At 44.1% G+C, this 20,450-nt stretch overlaps 1 protein-coding gene and 1 long non-coding RNA gene across 4 annotated transcripts in view; one reads left to right on the top strand and one right to left on the bottom strand.

Annotated features, from left to right (window-relative positions):
* The first annotated feature begins 906 nt into the window (after window positions 1–906).
* Window positions 907–18,778, top strand: RNASEL (ribonuclease L). Of its 3 annotated transcripts, none has more exons than XM_060035100.1 (8): window positions 907–987; window positions 3,423–5,087; window positions 9,299–9,384; window positions 10,631–10,836; window positions 11,646–11,769; window positions 15,732–15,862; window positions 15,946–16,042; window positions 16,516–18,778. In XM_060035100.1, the coding sequence occupies exons 2-8, from the start codon at window positions 3,611–3,613 to the stop codon at window positions 16,588–16,590; spliced, it is 2,196 nt and encodes a 731-aa protein (XP_059891083.1). In that variant the 5' UTR covers window positions 907–987; window positions 3,423–3,610; the 3' UTR covers window positions 16,591–18,778. The 3 variants fall into 3 exon arrangements, with proteins under 3 accessions (XP_059891083.1, XP_059891074.1, XP_059891091.1); XM_060035091.1 differs by having other exon boundaries at window positions 11,637–11,769; XM_060035108.1 differs by lacking the exon at window positions 15,946–16,042 and having other exon boundaries at window positions 11,637–11,769.
* The window catches only part of LOC132440072 (uncharacterized), a 48,687-nt gene continuing 43,341 nt past the window's right edge, over window positions 15,105–20,450 (bottom strand). Inside the window, exon 3 of the long non-coding RNA XR_009522494.1 lies at window positions 15,105–15,230. This is a non-coding gene — a long non-coding RNA (uncharacterized lncRNA). The remainder of the gene's footprint in view (window positions 15,231–20,450) is intronic.

The following is a 20,450-nucleotide window of genomic DNA, read 5'->3' as shown; positions in this document are numbered from 1 at the left end:
CCAACATGTCACCACACCTTGCTCGCTGTTCATGACCCTCTAGGAAGTTTGTCTCCCGGCAAGACTGGATGTTCTTTGAGGACAGGAATACTTCCCATGGTAGCCTTCAGTATACAGCGTGCATCTCCATGCTAGGAAAATGGTCAGGAACGGAACTTCTAGAGCAGAAAGGAATCTTAAAAACCATATTAACATGAGAGAATGAGGCCCAACGTTGTTCAACCACTTGCCTGTGGTCACTCAGCAAAACAGCCACAGCTCTGGCTGCAGGACCAGGTCTTAAGACTGCCAGCCTTGTGCCCTTTCCAGGAGGCCACATCGCCTCAGGGTGGTGAGTTGACAGCACCCAGGTGAGCGAAGGAGCTTGGGCTTTGGGCTGATCTGGCTTCCTGGAGCCTCAGTTTCATCATCATCAAGATTGTTAGGGGTTGATCGGGTCCGAGTCTCTTGTGATGCAATGAACATAGTGCCAGGCACCCTGTCGGTGCCCAATACATGTTTATTTACCATTCATTTCCCTCAAGAAGATAGGGGGTTTGGAACAACGTGGTCAGGTTGGAGCTGTGACCTGAAAGGCTGAAGGCTGAGCAGCACGATCTTGGACATCAAATCAGCCCTCAGCAATCAGTTAAGAGCCACCGAATAAATACATGTATGTGTATAACTGAATCCCTTTGCTGTACACCTGAAATTAACATAATGTTAATCCACTATACTCCAATACAAAATAAAAGGTTAGAAAACAAAAGAGCCACTGCTTTCCTCTAGGAGGTTTAAAGGTGCTACTAGCTCAGGCCACCTCTGCTGAGTGTAGGCGTGGTCAGTGTCCCCTCCCTCCTCCTTTCACTCTCCTTTCTAGGCTCCGCCCAGCTGGCTCGCTTCTCGATGCTCCAGCCCCAGAAAGAACTGTTTCCTTGTTGGCTACAGTGTTTGAGGGTTAGGTGCTGCCAGAGAAATAACCAAGGAAGAGGCGTCTGTGTTTAGAAGGTAAGGTGGGCAGAAGGAGGAGAGCTGGGAAAGCTTGAGAAGTTGTTTTCTTTGAAGGATTCCTTGGGCTTTGGGGACTGGAGATGACAGTGGGTGTAGAACTGGAGGAGAGGAGAGAGCTCACAGAGCCAGCTGGTCAGCCCCAGGGGGCCCTTTGGGCCTGAGCCCACCTGAGATTCCCAGGGTTCTGTCACAATCCACACATTATTTATGCAAGTCATCTCAGTTTATCAGGCACATCTTGTCATGTGGAGAAAATGAAACTGAAAGCAGAACTCTTCCCTTGCAGTGTTTTTGATGGGTTATTTTCATTTTCTACTCTGATATTTCACTTGGGGATTCTTTTATTATTATTATCATTATCGTCATTTTTATTTGCATTTCCTCAAAAGGAGTCCAAGATGTGGTATTCTTAAACGACTGTATTACACTGAAGTTAGCAGTTGGAGGTGGGCTGGAATAAATAAAAGACCGGAGGAGGAAAGAAGTTCGAAGAAACCCTGAGTCTTCCAGGTTTCTTCGAGATTCTTTCCTTCTCTGGTCCTTTATTCCAGCCCACCTCACACTCACTGTCACCGGAAGTGTTTACACAAACATTGGGTCCAGAGAGTTCATTACCGGGTGATTGTGCTTCCGCTGCACATTTGATTAGACCTCTGAGGTAAGGGCTTTGACACTGTCGGAGGGGGTGAGATTGCTGAAAAATGGTTGCTCTGTGAATTTTGCAGCAGACATAGTTACGTAAATATTCAGGTAACAGTTTGCTGCCATCTGCTGTTTGAATTGGGTCTAAATTGCTCAGAGCTGATCAAGGGCAGTTGGATTAAACTGACACCCCAGGTTCCCTATTTGTGTAGTATGTATATGCACATGGGTGGGGAGACTGGGATTTGTTAACTTTTGTTTTCATAAACGGACGTAATTAGCTCTACCATTTATTGAAGGCTTAATATTTCCCCCTCTCCCTACTTCAATGCACTTTATACGGGGGACTGTATTTATTGTTGCCCCCATTTGAGGGAACAGAAAATCGAGACTTAATAATCTAAGGTTACACGATTAGGAAGTAAGAGTCTAGAATTACACGACCAGGGGCTCAAACTTCGATCTTGCTGAGTTGGGAGTCCGAGTTCTTAACCATACTCTACACTAGTTTGAATAGGACTGCACACATGCAAAGAACCAGGAATGTGCTGAGCGTGTTCAACCAGAAACACAAACTGATGAAAAACACATATTTTCTTATTAAATGAGGGTTCTGTTTTTTTTAAAAGGCCATCTATTCCTAGTAAGAATATGTTTATATGGCATTGGGAAAAAATGTATTAATATAGGTTGAGAATCCTAAAAACAATCATAGCCTTTGACTCGGCATTCAGTTCTTTGAAATCTATCATAAGAAATCTATTATAAGATCTATCATAAGAAAACAAGCTAAAGTAAGCTAAATTTGCTCTAACATTATTTCGAATTGTGAAAAAAATAATCATTTTGAAACTCTGTTTTAAAAGTTATTTTAAAAATTTGCTCCATAGTAGAGAACTGAAAAACCTCTCTGATGGCATATTGCATAGCCATCAAAATGTTTTAAAACACTTGTAGGGCTTCCCTGGTGGTGCAGTGGTTGAGAGTCCGCCTGCCGATGCAGGGGACACGGGTTCGTGCCCCGGTCCGGGAAGATCCCACATGCCGCGGAGCGGCTGGGCCCGTGAGCCATGGCCGCTGAGCCTGCGCGTCCGGAGCCTGTGCTCCGCAACGGGAGAGGCCACAGCAGTGAGAGGCCCGCGTACTGCAAAAAAAACCAAAAAAAATCCCACTTGTAATAACATAGGACATTATTTATAATAAGGCATTAAATGAAAGGAGTCAGGATACAAAGTTACTTACAGAGCATGAGCCCAACTATTTTTTTAAAAATCTATAGAAATATACTAAAATATTAACAATACCTGTTCCTGGGCAATGGGAGAATAAAGTAATAATTTTCTTGTTTAAAATTTATATATATTTATAATATTCTATAATAAAAATTTCTATAATAGATGCATTTTGAAAAAGTTGCTAGTAAAATTAATTTCTCAAATTCAAATGTTTTCGTTTTTTTATAAATTTATTTATTTTTGGCTGCATTGGGTCTTCGTTGCTGCGTTCAGGCTTTCTCTAGTTGCTGCGAGCGGGGGATACTCTTCGTTGCGGTGCACAGGCTCCTCATTGCGGTGGCTTCTCTTGTTGTGGAGCATGGGCTCTAGGCGCGTGGGCTTCAGTAGTTGTGGCTCACGAGCTTAGTTGCTCCACGGCATGTGGTATCTTCCCGGACCAGGGCTTGAACCCATGTCCGTTGCATTGGCAGGCAGATTCTTAACCACTGCACCACCAGGGAAGTCTAAATGTTTTCTCACTATTATAAAATTATGAAGTTCCTCTCTCATCTCCAGGTGGAAAGTCAGAAGACTTCAAGAGTATTGTCCTTCCTGATACTGGTGGTCTGTAGCCAGATAATTCTGATTTACCCTGACAGGATTTTCTAAGAGTTCCACGTCTCTTTGATCAAATCCCAAGGAGATAAGTTTTTCATTTTCTTGAAAAAAAGGCAAAAAATTTGTAACCAGTGATATTTACCATCATGGAGACCAAGAGCCCTAACAATCCTCAGGAAAGACCCACACCCTCTACTAATGGGAGGGTTTCAGAGGAAGACAATCATTTGTTGATTAAAGCTACTAAAGAAGATGACATTGAGCTGGTCCAGCAATTGCTAAAAAAAGGGGCTGATGTCAATTTCCAGGACGAAGAATGGGGCTGGTCACCTTTGCATAATGCAGTACAAAGTGGCAACGAGGACATTGTGGATCTTCTGCTTAACTATGGTGCTGAGCCTTGTCTGCGGAAGAGGAATGGGGCCACTCCCTTCATAGTTGCTGGCATCACTGGAAATGTGAAGGTGCTCAAACTTTTACTTCCGAAAGTAGCAGATGTCAACGAGTGCGATGTTCATGGCTTCACAGCTTTCATGGAAGCCTCTGTGTATGGTAGAGTCGAAGCCTTAAGGTTCCTGTATAACAATGGAGCCAAGGTGAATTTGCATCGAAAGACAAAGCAGGATCAAGAGAAGATTAGGAAAGGAGGGGCCACTGCTCTCATGGATGCTGCTGAAGAAGGGCATGTAGATGTCGTGAGGATCCTCCTTCACGAGATGGGGGCAGATGTCAATGCCCGAGACAATATGGGTAGAAATGCTTTGACCTATGCTCTTCTGCACTCTGACAATGAGAAGGTGAAGGCCATTACTCGCCTTCTGCTGGACTGTAAGGTTGATGTCAGTGTGAGGGGGGAAGGAAAGAAGACGCCCCTGATCCTGGCAGTGGAAAAGAAGAACCTGGGTTTGGTACAGATGCTTCTGGAACAAAAACATATAGAGATCAATGACACAGACAATGAGGGCAAAACAGCACTGCATCTTGCTGTTGAACTCAAGCTGAAGGAAATTGCCCAGTTGCTGTGCCGCAAAGGAGCCAGAACAGATTGTGGAGACCTTCTTGCCATAGCAAGGCGCAATTATGACCATGACCTTGCAAAGTTTCTTCGCCAGCATGGAGCCGTAGAAGATTTTCACGCTCCTGCTCAAGACTGGAAGCCACAGAGCTCACGCTGGGGGGAAGCCCTGAAACATCTCCACGGGATATACCGCCCTATGATTGGCAAACTTAAGATCTTTATTGATGAAGAATATAAAATTGCTGACACTTCTGAAGGGGGCATCTACCTGGGGTTCTATGAAGACCAAGAGGTAGCTGTGAAGCTATTCTATGAAGGGAGCACACATGGACAAAATGAAGTCTCCTCGTTGCAGAGCAACCGAATCAACAGTAATGTGGTGACATTCTATGGCAGTGAGAACTACAAGGGCTCTCTGTATGTGTGCCTCGCCCTGTGTGAACACACACTGGAGGAGCACTTGGCCAACCACAGAGGGGAGGCTGTGCGAAATAAGGAAGATGAGTTTGCTCGAAATGTCCTCTCATCTCTATTTAAGGCTGTTGAGGAACTACACCTGTCTGGATACACTCACCAGGATCTGCAGCCACAAAACATGTTAATAGGTAAGTCCCCAGTGTTCTCTTAGAAACGTAGGGCCTTTTGTTACGAGGGGAAAGGATTTTCATGGCAGAACAGGGAAGAACTAGAGTCAGTGTGGATTGTTCAGTTTGAGGATTAATGTAACAAATCGATGGTGACAGTGCAACCTCTCCTGCTACCAGGTATAACCCGTATTCCACGTGGAGGTCGAGGATGCCAATGGAATAGCAGGCTAACCTTATATTGCCCTTGGCAAATACAGATTTGTAGGTCTTGGATGGAGCCAGCTCCAGAAGTTTGAATTCTTAGAGTAGTCTGCAAGTCAGGAAACCTAGAAAGTGTGTTCCTTCAGAGAAGGTGGCAGTTACAGTGAAACTTAATGGCAAAGCTGAGGTTAAAATTGGGATCCAGGTTAAGATGTGACACGGTGAAACATACTGCAAGCAGACCGAACAAGTCAGTGTCCACTGCTGCAAACCCAAACCAAAATAAACTAAAGCAACATTCAAGGATACAAGCAGAGCTGAGGGCTTTGCTGGTGGCGCAGTGGTTAAGAATCCGCCTGCCAATGCAGGGGACATGGGTTCGAGCCCTGGTCCGGGAAGATCCCACATGCCGCAGAACAACTAATCCTGTGTGCCACAGCTACTGAGCCTGCGAGCCACAACTACTGAGCCCGTGAGCCACAACTACGCACCTAGAGCCCATGCTCCACAACAAGAGAAGCCTGCACATGGCAACGAAGAGTAGCCCCTGCTCGCCGCAACTAGAGAAAACCTGCACAGCAACGAAGACCCAACACAGCCAAACAAACAAACAAACAAACAAACGAAGCAGAGTAGGGAACAAACGTATGGACCCCAAGGGGGGGAAGTGGGGGGGGCAGCAAGATGCATTGGGAGACTGGGATTGACATATATACACTAATATGTATAAAATAGATAACTAATAAGAACCTGCGGTATGAAAAATAAATAAATAAAATAAAATTCAAAACTCCCCCCCCCCCCGCCAAAAAAAAAACAAGCAGAGCTGAGTGTAAAGTCCCAGGGGGCAAGGTGGGACAGTAAAAATAGCCTTGGCTTCAGCCATATTTAAGGAGCCTTGCAGCCTTGTCCCACCACTTTGTAGCTTTGTAACCTCAAGCAAGTCGCTTAATTCTGTGAGCATTGGTTTCCTCACTTGAGACTGATAATACCTCCCTCATAAGGTTGTTATGAGGTCTAAGTGCAGTATGTCAAATGGACAAGTCATCTGTACATTGTAAGTGCCCAACAAAGGCCAGGTGCTTGTCTAGAGGGCTAAGCAGAAGCAGATACCTAACCTACAGACATGCACTGACATTTCAGCTTGGTGTAAGGGACCAGGGCAAAAAGAAGATGTGGGTACTGAGAGTCAGAGAACGGTACTTAAGGTCCTGGAAGAGAGAAATAGGTAGACGTAAGATCTGGTTTTAGTGTGAGGACAGGTGTTTGTGGCACTCCTTCCTGGTTTTAAGCAACTTCGCTGGGGAGACTGACAAGGGCCAGAAATACGTGCAACTCTACCCAGTAAGGAAGTCTTTGAGGTTCAGCCAAAGGTGAGGTCCTTCCCAAGTTTACCTGCTGATCTTGATGCAAAAGGATCACATATCACGTTCTAAAGAAAAATAAGTTGTGACTACCTATTCTTTGAAATTTCTAGCACCACTTCTTCCATTCTTAAGCTTGAACAGTAAAGAACTGATTATATTTCTGCCTCAAGGTGGCGAACCTAGCACATACTGCAGACTCTTCCCTGTATTAAATCCCTCTAATGATGGGAAAAGAGTTTTAAATGAATTCATAACTGAGATCAACATTAAAAAAAGAATTCCTAGAGGACAAAATCCTTGAAGAATCATGGAGAGACTAAACATAGATAGGATGGGATTGAAGAATAATACAGGAGTCCAGGACAAATGCAGGAAGCCACAGATAAACATTACTTATGAACGTAGGAACAGTGTAGAAAAGTGCCACTCCAAAGTGATGGAAGCCAGAAGCAGGAGAGGACCAAGGACCAGCTAGCAGGCAGATTGCTGCGACAGTCGACACTAGGAAGATCAAACCCTGGGCTTCCCCTCTTCCCCAGGGACCAAGCATCTATGACAGACCTTTCTTCTACAGACAGGGGGACTGCTTGAGACACTGGGTCATTGGTGATATCAAGAGAAACAAAGAGCAGTTAAACATGCAAGATTTCTGCCAAAGCAGCTACTAAGTGGCATGTCCTGCTTACCCCCGAGCTTCACTGAATAAAATGCAAAGCAGAAGCTCTGACGACTGCCTCCATTCCTCCACTCTGTTGGGTGGCATTAACAGAAACAACTCACAGGACATCAGGGAGTCTCGACTGCAAAGTAAGGCTTACAGTCGAAAATCACTTAGGATATGCAAGAGGTGCCAATACCATGAAAGAGAGGCATGAAACAGAAGAATTTACACCCAAAGAAACATAGCTAACCAAATGTGTACGTTTCCATGACTGTTAAAAGAAATTGTCACAAATCTGGTGGCTTAAAACAACAGGAATTTAATCTCCCACAGTTCTGGAGGCCAGAAGTATGAAACCAGTTCCACTGGCACCAAATCAGGTGCCAGCAGGGCCAAATTCCCTCTCTACACTGTAGTGCAGAAACTGGGCATAAGCATTAAAACTTTTTATAGCACTTTAACAATATCTGTTGAAACTGAAAATAAAAAATTGGGGCGTGTAAAAAACAAATCAAATGTTAGAAGAGATGTGAGGTATTCCATTAGGTACTTTCAAATGTCAGTAGCAGAAAACTCGACTCCAAGTGGCTTAAATAAGTGAAGGGAATTTATCACTTCAAATAATCGAAAGTGGTCTGTGGTTTATGATCTGCACCCCATCTGCCCCTTCACCCTCATCACAAGCAACTTTCTGACTCTGTCCCTCCTCCCCAAGTGCACACTTGGGCCTTCCTTCTGCCAGAGTGGACTTCTCCACGCATTCCTAGCTGGAATCCTCTCTTCCCTCTGTTCCCCATTCCACTCACCTACCCAAATTCTACTTTCTGATCTTTTCTGTCTAGGCGTCTCTTGCATTTTTTTTTTTTTTTTTTTGGCCGCACCATGCAGCATGTGGAATCTTATTTCCTCAACTAGATTGATCCCATGCCCCCTGCAGTGGAAGTTTGGAGTGCTAACCACTGAACCAGCAGGGGATTCCCTAGGTGTCTCTTCCTTAAAGAAAACTTCTCCACCCTCCCCGCACCCCCACCCCAGCCATGTAGCTCTTCTCGTGATCCACTTTTAGGGCATCCTGCACTTTTGGCTAGCATTTTCAAAATTGCAATTCATTTAATGTTTATCCTCCTTTAGTATCGGTCCCCTTGCCCAGAGACTCTAAACTCTGTAGGGCCAGGACTGTGTTCTCCTTCCTCGCCATCATTTTTTTCCCCTCACTAAACACTTGTTGAATGATTTAGTGGGTTCCTTTTTGTTAGACTCTGAGTTTCCTCACAACTGTGATGTCTAAGTTCATAATGAAAGGAGTTTGAGAAGCATACAGTTGTACTGGCCATCATCCTGTGTGGGGTTACCCAGCCTTCCTCTCAGACTCCTTGAAGCCACCTCTTCGAGGACAAATTACTGACTCACCCACCTTTCATTTTGTTCCTGACCTCTCTCTTCCATGCATCCCTCTTTCTGAGGACTTAGTGGCTTCCTTTAAGGGAGGAAGATTCTGAAGGGGGCAAGGAGGCAGTGACTCATTACCAGCACATGGTTTATTCGTGGTAACAGATTACAACGTCTTAGTGGGCAGTGACCAGTGGGCTTGATTTGGTGGAATGCTATGCTTAAGGTGGTCTTGGATTCGGAGCCTTGTTTAGTTGTTCTTTAGCTATAGGATGTAACCTTAACTCCTGCCAGCAGCTTCTTTACAGATCTGTGCTCTTTGACCCCAGGAGTTGCATGACTGGGGAGCTGGTTATACTTATCCTCATGCTTCCCCACCCCTTGGCTTGGAACAAATAAAATGTAAGTCCTGCTCTTGGCAGATACCTGAGAGATCAAACGGCACAGTGCACATGACAGTGTTTTGAGAAGCAAACAACAAAGCAGATATGAGCTTATCATTGTCTTCCTCAGAGACGATAGGTTGTACATTGTGTTACAGACTTATTTAAATTAATTACAGCATGTGGAGAATGAGGATTTTCAATGCATCTCTACAAACTCTCCCTTAGATTACAAGAATGGCGCTTACCTGGCAGATTTCGATAAAAGCATCAAGTGGACCGGAGATCCACAGGAAATCAAGAGAGATCTAAAGGTAATTTCTACAAACAATTTACTTTTCCATCTATCTGCTTCCTTCTTTATTCATTACTTTACTCCCTGTGGCCAGTTAGAGGATGTTCCTATTTCAACCAGAAGGAAAGACATTTCACGGCATTTCCCTGGTACTCACTGCCTTCACTCCCTTGCAGGCAGCCAAGTGGGTGTGGGGTTGACCATCGCCGTGGCCCCTTTCTCTATGTCTTTAGATCTCTCTCTGACCCCACAGGCTGAATAGTAAATACACTGAACACGCCACAGTTCTTCCAGAATTACCGCCAGGAGATTTTCTCCAAAATAATTCCACAATTCCTGTAGGAGGTATTTTCTGCCTAAAGACAAAGTAAATGAGATTTCTTTTCCCACTCTATTCAAACACGTGTGCCAAACTCCTAGGAGGGCCAGCGACTAAGGCCCTCTCAAGCACAGCGGAGGGATGGGATCGATCCGCACCTCAAAAGAGACTAAACTTGGCCCCAAAGATTGAGATCCTGAAAGAACCGTTTCTCCAGAGAGGAGACAGAACAGAGACGTAGCCTCTGCAGACCACGGCTGCCAGATAGATTCTGAGCTTGTCAGCGCAGCTCTCGCCTGGAGTTTTCCAGGGCGCTGAACTTCCAACCCAATAGACGAGAACTCTCCATCCATGCCTGGCCTTTCTGGTTCAGCGGCTCCAGATTTTAGCTCCTTCACTGACTGGTGTCCTTCCCAGTGCAGTTTCTATGCTGGCCTCCTTCCTGGTCCTTCCTCCCTTGCTGTGCCCTGACTCCTGGGGCCTTCCCTCTATTCTGCGGGACCTGGTCTGGCTCCTTTATCTGTGGCCTGACATAGGCCCGACCCAAAGTCCCAGTTCCCACCCAGACTCTGAGCATCCCCCTTGTTTAAAACCTTCTCCCTTCCCCCTGTTTATCTAAATTCTATCCGTACTTGGAGGTCTAGCTCAAATTCCTCTTCCTCTAAGCAGTCTGCCCTGACAACTCTGGCCTGGGATTATCTTTTGTTCCTTATAAACCTAAACCTATAAACTATACTACCTTGAAGGGGTAGTATCCTAGACTATACTACCTTGAAGAGTTCTCTGTGCACAAGCCCATGCCTTCTCTCCCTGACCAGGCTGTGGAATCCCCTCGAGATTCTACCCGTTTTCCATTTGCTCATAGCCTGTGCCACACCCTCCAAAGTTCCCCAAATAGAGCGAAAATTCATAAGCGCTTTTGGCTTGATTTATGGCTTTTGTGTAGGCCCTGGGACTGCTGGTCCTGTACGTGGTAAACCAGGGAGACATTTCTTTTGAGAGGCTGAAGGATCTAAGACATGGAGAGTTGATTCAACTTTCTCCAGATAAGGAAACTCGGGACCTCATTCGTCACCTGTTCTCCCCTGGGGACAATGTGAAGGACCATCTGAGTGGCCTGCTGGGTCATCCCTTCTTTTGGAGTTGGGCGAGGTAAGGAAAACTGAGTGTATATTACAGGCCTCCAGGACAGAGACAGTGAGTGTATTAGTCAGGGCTCTTTATATATGTACAAAATAAGGAAATGCCTCATGCAATATTGGGGCTGAGAAGTTCCACTATTTGCCATCTTCAAGCTAGTGACCCAGGAAAGCCAATGGTGTAATTTAATCTGAATCCAAAGGTCTGGGAACCAGGGGAGCTGAAGATGGAGATTCCAGTAAGGGTCTGAAAGCCTGAGAACTGGGACAGCTGAGGGCAAGAGAAGAGCCATGTCCCAGCTGAAGCAACCAGGCAGAGAGGGGCGAATTTCCCCTTTCGTTCTAGGCAGGCCCTCCATAGATTCAATGATGCCCACTCACATTGGGGAGGGCCATCTGCTTTACTGAGTCCACTGGTCCAAATGCTAATCTCCTCGGAAACATCCTCACAGACACACCCAGAATAATATTTAACCTGGGCCCTGTGTGGTCAGTGACATTAACACATAAAATTAACCATCATGGTGAGGTGGGCAGGAGTCAGGCTGGGAGTCAGCAAACCCAGGCTTTTCTCTCAGCTTGGCATTTCCTGGCTGGGTGTCATTGGAGCAGTGACTGAACTTCTCTGGATCTGGTTTTCTCCATTGAAGAATAGAAAAAGGATGAGGGAAAACAGAGAGAGAGAGCGCTCTCCCCTTATGCAGATTTTAGAGACATGCTTTTACTACTCCTATCAAAAGCCAAAATCTAATAGTTCTGTAAAGATTAGATGGAATTAGGATGGAACAACCGTGATGATTCTGTCATTCTCAGCCGCTACAGGACCCTTAGGGATGTGGGAAATGAATCTGACATCAAAACGAGAAATGCTGAGAGCAAGATCCTCCAGCTTCTGCAACCTGGAACATCTGAACTTTCCACAAGTTTTGCCCAGTGGACAACTAAGGTGCGAACAACTCCTATGGTCTGGGAGTTATTCCAGGAATAAGAATCTGTGTCATGTGTTATGTTGGTTTTCCTAACTTTTTTATACTACGGGCCTGGCCCAACCAAGTGGTGAGAAAGGGGATTTTCCTCTCCCTCCTCCCATCCCAGGTCCCCTCTGCCCTTTGGGTCTCTGCTCCAGGCCAGGCCCTCCTGAGAGACTCATCCAGGCTCCTCTTTAGGATGGCCTTGTCACAGCCCAAGAGCCTTTTTCTTTTCTGTGACTCTTTCTCTCAAGCCTTGTTTTCTGAGCGAGGTCTGACTAATAATTCTATTTCCACTGTGACAAGAGCAGCTGATGAAATAGAGTTTAGCCCAAAGGAGGGACTCCCCCATGGGGCATTTCCATCCAGGGAGACTGGCTCCCTCTGCTGTCAGTGAACAGCCCTGCCTGAGCATCCGTGTACATAGACACACCTATTTTCTGTATGAGAGAACAGAAAATGAAAAAAAAAAGAAAAGAAAAAAAGATGATCTTTCAAATTCCTCCTCTTCCAGAGAAGGTCCACTCAATATAGTGGAACATAAAAATTAATCACCATTTCAGTCTAGTCAGTACTACCAGAACTTTCGTTATTATTAATGAGCAGACATCTATCAAGTACCAGTATGTGTTAGGCCCATGCAAGGTCAGAGATATACAAAACAGAGTACAGCATCCATGTGGGGCGGAGAGACCCACAGAATCATGGCTGTGGGATATATGCTGGGTACCCCAGAGACATGGGCAAAGCATTATGGGAAAATCCATAGCTCTCAAGTCTTTGAGTGAGACCAGCAGCTTCTGTTATCTTAAGAGCTGAAGAGTTCTTTCAAACCTCTTCATTTCTGCGTCTCATTTTTCTTTCCTTCCCTTGCTTGCCTCTAGACCACATATCACACTCATAATTGCTGGCTTAACGTCTCTCTTTCTTGCTACACAGTAAGTTCCACAGGGCAGAGACCATCCGCTGTCTTGTCTGTCATTGTATTCTTGGCATGGAGTAGGTGTGCCATGACTCTTTGCTAAATGAATGTCTATAAAAGTTCAGCTAAAAATTAAACTTGTAGAAACAAAGACATTTGAAACCAGAGCAGATGATAGTAATAGCTAACGATCACGTAGTGCTAACTACATGGCAGCTGTAGTTCTCAGGACTTTCCATGAGTAACCACAGTTAATCTTTACAACAGCCTCTGAGGCAATTAGCTCCATCTTGCAGGTGGGTAAACTGAGGCACAGACAAGTGATTTGTTTCAAAGGCACAGAATCAGTAAAGGGTGCAGCAGGATTTGAAGCTGGGCACTCTGGCTTAAAGGCCATGTGCTAACCTGTAGCTGATAGAGATTGTCATTTTCTTTTTCTTTTTAATGTCTTGAGACAGAGAAACAGTACTACAGGCAATAGAAAGGAGAAATCCAACCTCAAGACTGAAGTGCTAGTAAAAGTGGTTGCAAAAGTAGAAATAAGAGAAGTATAGAGCACAAAGCACAGAAGAAGCAGGTGATGAAAGCTATTGTTTCCCTTCTTTTCTCACTCTCCACTCAGTGTTAAATGGAGCATTATTTTCAGACCATATAGGAAAGTCATTCTCTTGAAGGTTAATTATCTGGCCTTTACTTTCTGTTTGAAAGCAGAAGCAAGGTTTGAGAAAATGCAGTGGTGTTGGGTAAATTGTCAATCAAAGCCCAAAGGTCCAGAGGCACAAGAAGGAAGGACAGAATTGAAATGAAGAGGAAAGTACGAATAAGGTGCTAAATATCACTAGAGAGATAAAGGTTATGGAGGTAATGGAACGTTATCAGTCATCAGATGTGATGATACAAGTGGGTTCTAAGGTGCAAAAATGTAATTTTAAAAAGCGTGTCCAGGGGCTTCCCTGGTGGCGCAGTGGTTGAGAGTCCGCCTGCCGATGCAGGGGACACGGGTTTGTGCTCTGGTCTGGGAAGATCCCACATGCCGCGGAGCGGCTGGACCCGTGAGCCATGGCCGCTGAGCCTGCGCGTCTGGAGCCTGTGCTCCGCAACGGGAGAGGCCACAACAGTGAGAGGCCCGTGTACCACACAAAAAATAAATAATTAAAAAAAAAAAGTGTTTCCAGAGAACAAGATACAACAACGAGGAACCTGGGAGACAAGGGGGTTGGAGAAAATGGGGCTGAACCCAAAGACGCAAGACTCTATCATCCAGAGAAAGGAGCCTCAGTTCTATTTATAAACATGAAAAATTATGGTAGAACTACTTTTTTATCCTCAGATAATTTACATAAGATTTTATTCTGATTGTACTACAAATGACAAAAGGATACCCAATCTACTGTAATAGAAGGTACAGAATTGAAAAGCGAATAGGAAAATAGAGATACAGAAAAAAAGATAATACAAATGAGACCAAATATTAAATGTGCCAATTCCCCTAGAGAAACATTTAAAACTGATTAAAAATAAAAATATAAAAACGTATTTAATCAACAAGGTCCTACTGCATAACACAGGGAACTATATTCAATACCCTCTAATAAACCATAATGGAAAAGAATGTGAAAAAGAATATGTATATATATGTATAACTGAATCACTTTGCTGTACCAGAAATTACAACATTGTAAATCAACTATATTTCAATAAAAAAATGGGAAATAAAAAAAAAAGGCCACGCGCTAAAGCGGCTCACTGCACAATGTTATGATGCCATCAAGTCCACCAAATCATTTAATTGCCAAGGAAGTTGAGGCTCAGAGGTGGAACCCCAAATACTCAGGGCTGGAAAGCCAGAGGTTGGCAGAGCTGGAAAGAGAATTCTGTTCTTTTGTCTCCCAGTTCATTGGTTCTTTCCCTTAAATTTCATTGACATATGTTGAATTTTGATTGACTTCAAGTCTTATCTTTTCATTTTCAGCTTTGTTGTCCTGTTGATTTTGGTGACTTGCCCATTTTCCTGGGCGTGCAACCAGTTTTCCAGTGTGGACTCCACCTTCTTCACATGGCTGCCTCTTCTCACAGACATACATGTTCAGCATTTCTCACATGTGCTCCACACATAGTACCCCCAGGCAGGCTTCTAGTCACCAGTTACTCTTCCTAAGGGACCCTCTGGCTTCATGGTTGTTGCATCTTATTCTCTTACTCCAGACTCTTTCTACCTATCAGAGCCATCTACAAGAGGAAGGCATTATTATTATTATTATTATTATTATTATTTTATTTGTTTGCGGTATGCGGGCCTCTCACTGTTGTGGCCTCTCCCATTGCGGAGCACAGGCTCCGGATGCGCAGGCTCAGTGGCCATGGCTCACGGGTCCAGCCGCTCCGCGGCATGTGGGATCCTCCTGGACCGGGGCACAAACCCGTGTCCCCTGCACCGGCAGGCGGACTCTCAACCACTGCGCCACCAGGGAAGCCCAGGAAGGCATTATTAATATGACAGCAGCTGCCCTGGGACACCTAGGGACAAGGAGAAACATGTAACCTTTGGAAACATAATTACAAACAAAACAAAACAAAGAACAACCACACTCACTATGGCAATGGCTGCAACGCCTGGTTTCAGTCAGGACAACCCTCTTGAAGGAGGAGATGTAATCAAGTATGAAATTGGAAGGGTGGCCACAAGGACAGTGCTACTGTAGAGTATAGTGAGCAAATTTCCTCGTATAGTAGCCAACGATTTCCTAAACCATGTTTTAATGTAGTTAATTTCTATGAAAACAATTCTCTTGGAAAATAGATACACGAATTTAAAGTTATTTATAATTCCACATCCAAACACAACTACAGTTAGCGTTGTGGTGTACGGTGCTTACGTCCATTCTTTTCTTTGTATTAATTTGCTTTATCAATTAGTGGAAATTTTGACATATATTCAGATTTGTACTCTGCCTTTTTGTACTAACATTCAGGATTTATTTTGTGTTGCCACCACATTCTTGTGTAATGTTTTTTTAGATTGACAAATTTGTGATGGAAAAAATGAATGAGTTTTATAAAAAAGGCAACGTTTATCAGGACACCGTGGGTGACCTGCTGAAGTTCATCCGGAATTTGGGAGAGCACATCAATGAAAAAAAGAATCGAGAGTAAGTCATGTATGAGAAGTCATGTTTGAGATGAGAATAATTGAAAAATTCCAGTTCTAAATTTATATCTGCTAATTTGATAGAAAGAAGAATATTTATTTTGATGAAAGTCATTCCTCCTTCTGTGTGGAAAAGGGCCATCACAAGGGTCTTACAGTCAACAGTGGACATGCCCTGCAGGTTCTCCTCTTCCTTTTCATTTTTTGCTGAGCCCCCTTTAACAGTAGGCTAGCGATTCTTGTGTGAAGAAACACAGGGGACTGCGTGGCTGGGTAAAGCGAATGTAGCATTGGAAGAGTAGCCCCGTGTTAATCCAATTAGCTTTCGCTGCCAAAATTCTTAGCTGTAAACTCACAAAAAGCTTGCAGTTTTGAGGTCTTTTTTGGATTTCAGCATTGTAGATAAGGGATTGTGGGATAGTATTATGTTCATTTTATGGATAATAAAACTGAGGTTCATAAAACTTAAGTTGCCAAAGTTTAGTCCATTAGTTGAAGAGTCAGGGGATGAATCTTGCTCTGTCAGATTCCAAAGTCCTCATTTATTCTGCTATAGAAACCAGGGGAGCAAAAAAGGTTTCCAGGGCCATATGCTATAAAGGGGGGATGCAGAGTTTGGGGCAAGCATATCAAAATATTTATGTTTCATTTCAGGATGAAGTCAAAAATTGGAGAACCTTCCCAGTATTTTCAGGAGAAATTTCCCGATCTGGTCATGTATGTCTATAGGAAACTACAGAACACAGAATACACAAAGCATTTTCCAAAAACTCACAGCTAAATAAGCCTAGATGTGATGGAGGTGGTGGTGGTGAGCAGGCTGGCCAGCCCTAGTGCCTTTTGAATTCAGGGAAGTATTTTTTTGCTGTGTAATCCTGGGCGAGTCACAACTCTCTGGGCCTCTTGACATTTTTTTTTTTTTTGGCCGCACCACGTGGCATGTGGGATCTTAGTTCCCCCACCAGGGACTGAAGCCATGCCCCCTGTAGCGGAAGCACGGAGTCCTAACCACTGGACCACCAGGGAATTCCCTGAGCCTTTTGACTAACCTGGTTGCTTGTGAGCAATGAATTGGATAGCTGATGTGTCAGTTCCTGGTGCCGTGCTCAGCATTCTCCACGTTTATAACAAAAACAAGCATATGCTCAAACCACTCTAGTCCTTTTTAAGGGTAAAGCTTAGTGGCAGGAGCTGGGAGAGCATCCTGCTAAGATTCCTCTTGTCAACTGCACCAAAGGAGTGAGTTCCTAAACCTCTAATGTTTTATGTTTTACATCAATTATCTCATGTAATTCTCCCAACAACCTTGCAAGATAAGATTAATATCCCCTTTTAGGAACTGAAGAGCCTGAGAGACTCAGGGAAATTGAACTACTTGCCCCAGATTATACAACTTGCACAGAGCGCAGTATAAATGGACGTGGTGTTATTGTTACCTCTCACTCGGCACCTTAGAACTTAATTACTAGCTCAGAGCTCTTCTACATGAGACCCAAAAGGTCAAATGGGCTCTGGGTGGCTCATTCATTCATTCAATATTTGTTGAGCACTAACTAGTATAAGTCTAAGCACCAACTGTATGAAATGCATTCCTTCTAGAATCACCTGTGTTGGTTTTCTATTATGTCAAGGCTGTATTTCTCAACTGTAGGCAATCTTGCCCTTCAGGGGCCATTGGGCAGTTAAAATGTCCGTCAAAGCTGAGGGTGGGGGGTTGTACTGGCATCTAGTAGATAGAGGTCAAGGATGCTGCTGAACATTCTATGATATGCACAGGATAGCACCCCCGAAACACAGAATTATCCGGAAGAACAGAATTATCAGTGACACTGAGGTTGAGAACTTCTGCCTTAGCGGGCTGTGCTACCTTTGAACTGGCTGGGAGCCCAGGACTGTGGACTGTGTGGCTCACCTCACAGAGGACTGACTTGAGTGTGATGTCTTGCTTTTCGATCTGCAGTGAGACAGTTCCAGTGTCACCCCCTCAGGAAGTCCTCTGAATGCCCTCACTTTCCACACCCCTGTCTGAGTGTCCTCTCTGGCTTCTTAGCACCCATGGCCACACAAGAGCATGTTTCTCTCCACCCAGAGCATGATTCTTCCCCACTGGAATGATATATATGTCATTGGCTCCTTAGGGCCCATGATAGATATATTTTTTGATGTGTATCATACAGCCTAGCAAAATGTCTGCCACATGGTAATGACCAATAAATATGCATTGAAAAATGAACGATCCCTCTTCATACATGAGTAATAATGCTAGGACATATTTTGATGGTGTTTTATAAGTTATAAATTACACCTGCATATTTTACTTCTTTTCGTTTTCAAAATAATCCTGTAAGATACGTGTTGCGATCCTCATTTTGCAGATGAGGAAACTAAGGTTAGAGACGTGTTGATTTACTCTAATGCATAGGAAGTGTCACTGTCTGAATTTGAAAAGATTTTCTGGCATGAAGTCTGATGTTCTTTCCATTTATCCTCACTGTGGTGGTGAAGATGAAGCTTTGTAATGAGAGGAGCTGTGAGAAAAAACAGTGTCTTAGGTTCTTTCTGAAAAGGAGATGGTCTTGACTTCCCTGGTGGTCCCGTGGTTAAGGCTCTGCACTTCCAGCGCAGGGGGTGCGGGTTCGATCCCTGGTTGGGGACTAAGATACCATATGCCACAGGGCATGGCCAAAAATAAATAAATAAATAGAATTTAAAAAGGAGGTGGTCTAAAAAGGGTGTCACTGAATGAAATTAACAAGTACTGGAAGAAAAAAACTTAAGACTTTTCTTTAAGGTTTTAGGAGCAGCAAGGTTGCTTTAAGTTTTAAAAGTAAGATTTGTTTTTCTGATTTGTAGTGAGTACTTGGATATGACAATCAAATGCCCATTTGTAAAGCATATTCAATAAAACTTTGAATTACCTGAATGTCTGATTTTCTCTGAGTGACATTTCTACCTTAGAGAGTAGTGATATCTACAATAGAAAATGCTCAGTGATTAATTCCTGGGTAAGCTTTAAGAAAGGCATCCTGCTCTTTAAAAATGGGAAAAGGAGCCTAATTTCAGCCCTCCATTAATTCGGGAACAATACACACCTTGGGGGTCCTTGTAGAAAAGGAAAGGTCTGATCACTGTACTCTCTACTTTAATCCTCTAAGCGTTTCTGTGGATATGCTGCAAATATTTCTTATTCAGTTGCCATTATCACAAACATTTAATTGAGCTTGTAGTTCATGTTAGGTACTGTGTTAGGCAAAGTGATTCTGTGCTTGGGCTTGTCAAGCAGAAGCGCCGGTTACACAGAGACGAGGGGAGCTTGCCTGCCTAGAATGCACTGAACAAGCAACACAGGAGAGGAAAATTATGGTAAGAATAATAGTTACCACCTCTTGAGCACCTACCGCTTTCCAGAGCCTAATGCTTTTATATATGACATCCCATAACAAACATGACAATGCCATAAGATGTAATTATTTCCATTTTACAGAAGAGGCAACTAACGCTCAGAAAGGATTGCTAAGTCGCCCAAGTTCGTATGGGTAGTAAGTGGAAGAGCCAGGGTGCAAACCCAGGTCTGCAAGTCTCCATCTTTCTGGAGAGCCAAAGATGGGGAGTTCAGGTAGGCTGGATGGTCTTTGTGAGAATGTGTATCGGGGCTTTCATCCATTCCTTCCTATTAAAGCCTAGGAGGTCAAGGTTACCCATGGCCTTCATAGCAACCAAATCCAATGGTCCTTCGCTGTCTTCATCAACCTCACACCACAGTTGATTCAGCTGACTACCCTTTCGCTCTTGCACCTGTCTTCTTTAGCACCTGCAGCACCACACTTATTGCTTCTCCTCCCCAGTGGTTGCTCCTCCACAGTGTCCTTTGCCAGCTGCTTCTCTGCTCAACCCCTAAACCTTGAGTGCCCCCGAGTTAATCCTCAAGCAATTCACTTTTCCTCTTTTCTCCGTGGATGAACTTTTCAAGTGCCGTGACAAGTATCATCATAAATAGACAGATGATATCCATGTTCTGAAATTTATCCACATAATTGCCTACGAATTATCAGTCTTGTTTGCTTCTTTTTTCCCATATGCCCTACATCCAATCTATTAATAAGTCCAGTTGGTTCTCTCACCAAAATAAATTCTAAATCTGTTCACAACCTTCTGTGTCTGCTGTGCTCAAGCTACCGTCATTTCTCATTTGGAATGAAGCATGAGCCTTGAGCTTTCATCCCCATGCCCCATCTTTTCTCCACAAAGTGATCTTGAAAAAATAGCCCATGGTGAGAAACTGAAACGAGCTCTTCCCCCGGTCCCTCTTTCAGCCTTGCACATGGCCAGACCCCCACTAGCTCAGTGTGAGTGAGGAAAGATGGTGACCAGTGAGATGAGTTGGGCCCTGATTATGCGGTGCTTTTGAAGCTAGGCACCAGACCCTCTAGGGACATTCATCAAGTGACATGGGATGGACACAGAAGCATGTGTACAATCCACAGATCAAAGTTACCCTCCATCGAAGGTCCCTTGCCTTCTATGGTCCCTAGCTGACAGCGATGTTCCCAATACATATCAATGTATTGAAGGAGGGAGGTGAGTACAAT

This window comes from Delphinus delphis, chromosome 1 (genome assembly GCF_949987515.2).
Source record: "Delphinus delphis chromosome 1, mDelDel1.2, whole genome shotgun sequence".
NCBI lineage: Eukaryota > Metazoa > Chordata > Mammalia > Artiodactyla > Delphinidae > Delphinus > Delphinus delphis.
This window is presented reverse-complemented; position numbering and strand designations above follow the sequence as displayed.